Source organism: Larimichthys crocea, unplaced genomic scaffold (assembly GCF_000972845.2).
Source record: "Larimichthys crocea isolate SSNF unplaced genomic scaffold, L_crocea_2.0 scaffold4585, whole genome shotgun sequence".
In the NCBI taxonomy this organism is placed as follows: domain Eukaryota; kingdom Metazoa; phylum Chordata; class Actinopteri; family Sciaenidae; genus Larimichthys; species Larimichthys crocea.
The window spans coordinates 1-2,661 of record NW_020855974.1 but is presented as its reverse complement, the minus strand read 5'-3'; the positions used below and the strand labels follow the sequence as shown (position 1 = coordinate 2,661).

General features: G+C 44.7%; 1 protein-coding gene across 1 annotated transcript; it reads left to right on the top strand.

The window, feature by feature from the left end:
- Positions 1 to 303: 303 nt before the first annotated feature.
- LOC109139448 (zinc finger BED domain-containing protein 1) lies at positions 304 to 2,629 on the top strand. The gene is made up of 2 exons (XM_019263112.2): positions 304 to 1,224; positions 1,371 to 2,629. The coding sequence occupies exons 1-2, from the start codon at positions 466 to 468 to the stop codon at positions 2,082 to 2,084; spliced, it is 1,473 nt and encodes a 490-aa protein (XP_019118657.2). The 5' UTR covers positions 304 to 465; the 3' UTR covers positions 2,085 to 2,629.
- The last annotated feature ends 32 nt before the right edge of the window (positions 2,630 to 2,661 follow it).

The following is a 2,661-nucleotide window of genomic DNA, read 5'->3' as shown; positions in this document are numbered from 1 at the left end:
CCGCTCCCCACCTCAATGAAGAGCAGGCTACACACCAGTGATCCCGATGAGCAGAAAATGAATGAAACTCAAACCAGTGAGCCGGAAAAACAAACCGGGGAAATGGAATCCGGTGAAGTCAATAAGTCCACCACGGACAAAGTGATTGTTAGACCAGATAATTTAAGAAGTGCCGTTTGGCGCTTTTTTGGATTCTCGTCTGTTGGAGGTAAAGTTGTGGACAAATCCAAGGTTGTTTGCAAGTTATGTGATGCGCAGATGACATATCACACAACTACCACAAATTTGAGGACGCATTTAATGAGTTTTCATCCGGCCGAATGGAAAAAAGTTAGTGAAGACGAAACAGACGGCCCGCTTCCCAAACAACCCAGGCTAACCGAGTTTTACGGCCCGAGCAAATCTCTTCCCGCTGCAAAACAAGAGGCCATCACTAAAAAGTTAACACAGTTCATTTGCAAAGACATGCGGCCTATCAGTATAGTTGACGGTGTAGGTTTCCAGGAATTTGTCCACGAAATAAATCCACGGTATCAAGTCCCTTCTCGTGGAACTGTGAAAAATAGGATTGTGAAACTGTATGATGCCACCGCCAGTACAGTGAAAATGGCAATCAAGAACAAAGCCGTAGCGTTGACCACTGATGGATGGACTTCGCTCGCCAATGATGCATTTGTCACGGTGACTGCTCATGTAATCACAGAGGATTGGGAGATGAAGGACTTTGTGCTTAAAACGGGAGAGCTCAGAGAAAGTCATACAGCAGAGAACGTATCGAAGTCTATTGTGGATGGTTTGCAGGAGTTTGGCGTGCAGTTGGAGTCGGTCGTGGCCGTGACAACGGATAATGCAGCTAACTATGTGAACGCAGTTGAGAAGCACATGAAGACCATGAACGTGCCGTGTTTCGCACATACGATTAACCTAGCTGTCCGAAAGGGGCTAGGGGTGAGGTCTATAGAGAACAGTGTTGCCAGGTTGAAACGTACTGCTGCCTACTTCAACCATTCAGCCACCGCCAGTTACCTCCTGGAAGAAAAGCAGAAGCAGATGGAAATGCCGAAAAGGGACAAACTGATCAACGACTGCGCCACAAGATGGAACAGCACGTATGAAATGATCTCTCGGGCTCTGGAGCAACAAGCACCAGTGGCTGCTGTCATCTTTGACAAAAAGCTGTCCAACCTTGAGCTGTCTACGAGTGAATGGACTCAGCTGGAAAGGGTGAGCTATATGAATTAATTTATTTAGGCTAATTTAAGCTAGGCTATATGTAATTATTAGCGCATGTGTAAAGTTGACGTTTATGGCAAAGGCAATATCTTCTTCATTGATTTTTTATTTTATTTTATTCATTTGTCCTACTGCAGGTAAAGGACATTCTCAGGCCCTTCAAAGTCTCTACAGTGGCTTTATCCACCGACAAATACCCGACAGCGTCAGCTGTTCTCCCTATGAGGCACGTTCTTCTGTCTCATCTGAGACAGGAGACAGACAGCGACACAGCGGCTGTCAAAGAAATGAAGGCAAAGATAACAGCTGATCTAAATAAGCGCTACCCAGAAGACGGTGACGTCTTCATGTTTCTGAACACAGCCAGTTATCTCGACCCTCGCTTCCACTGCCTGGGTCATTTAGATCATGGAAGGCAACAAGAGGTCCATGATAAAGTGCTTGCCGAGATTACAGCTATAGCAGCGGCAGAGAAGTCAGGAGAGTCAGAATTGCCCGCCCCACTCGAAGCCCCCCGCAAAAGTTCCCTTTCGGCAATGGGTGATCTATTTTCCCAAGTCTACCAGCAGCAGACAAGAGCTGCTGCCTACGATCTGCATGGGGAGCTGGTCCAGTACGAAAGAGAGCCACAGCTGCCTCCGGACGCAGACCCTCTTCTGTGGTGGAAAAGTACAGGCAGCGCGAGATACCCGTACATCGCACAGGTGGCAAAAAAATACCTCACGGTACCCGGCACATCTGTGAGATCAGAGCGCGTCTTTTCGTCAGCCGGCAATATTGTCAACAAAAAACGCTCAGCACTCGCCGCTGATCACGTAGACCGTCTGGTATTTTTGGCCAACAATATGTAGGCTTAGCCAAGTATTTTGAGTTGATTTGTGGCCTGCTTGTTTCTTTAAGTTGTGGTTGATTTTTTATTTTATTTAACTTGTGAAAAATGACATTGGTAAAAAAAAACATTATTTTATTTAGTAGGCGCCAGCCTAATAGGCTAACTGTGAAAGGTTCTGTTCTGCAATAGTTTGTTTTGCAATTTGCACAAATGAACAGTAGTCTGTCAAATAGGCTACTTCATTGACTGTTTACAATTGGCTGCTGGCCTACTTAATGTTCGTTTATGTTTTGCAGGCTAATATTCATTTCTATAACTGTTCAATTCAACTGTTCTGGTTTAACTAGGCTATAATTAAGCTGTCTTAGTAAGAGTGTACAGTTTTGCATAAATTGCACTGAAGTTACACTAAATGTAACATGTTGAACATGACGCTTGGATTTAGTTTGAAGACCGAAAATAAATCAGCGTTTGACTACCACTGGTCGTTTTTCTTGACATTTGGCAGTGCAACGCCCTCTGTTGGATATAACGGGGTACTGTTACAATACTGTTACAAGTCCTATTCTCTGCGGGGGGAAAATAATTAATTAATT

Excerpts from the sequence above, each read along its gene's own strand:
- LOC109139448 (XM_019263112.2), top strand. The coding sequence starts at position 466 with ATGCGGCCTATCAGTATAGTTGACGGTGTAGGTTTCCAGGAATTTGTC. Across the intron at positions 1,225-1,370 it reads AATGGACTCAGCTGGAAAGG|GTAAAGGACATTCTCAGGCC; the intron begins GTGAGCTATATG and ends GTCCTACTGCAG.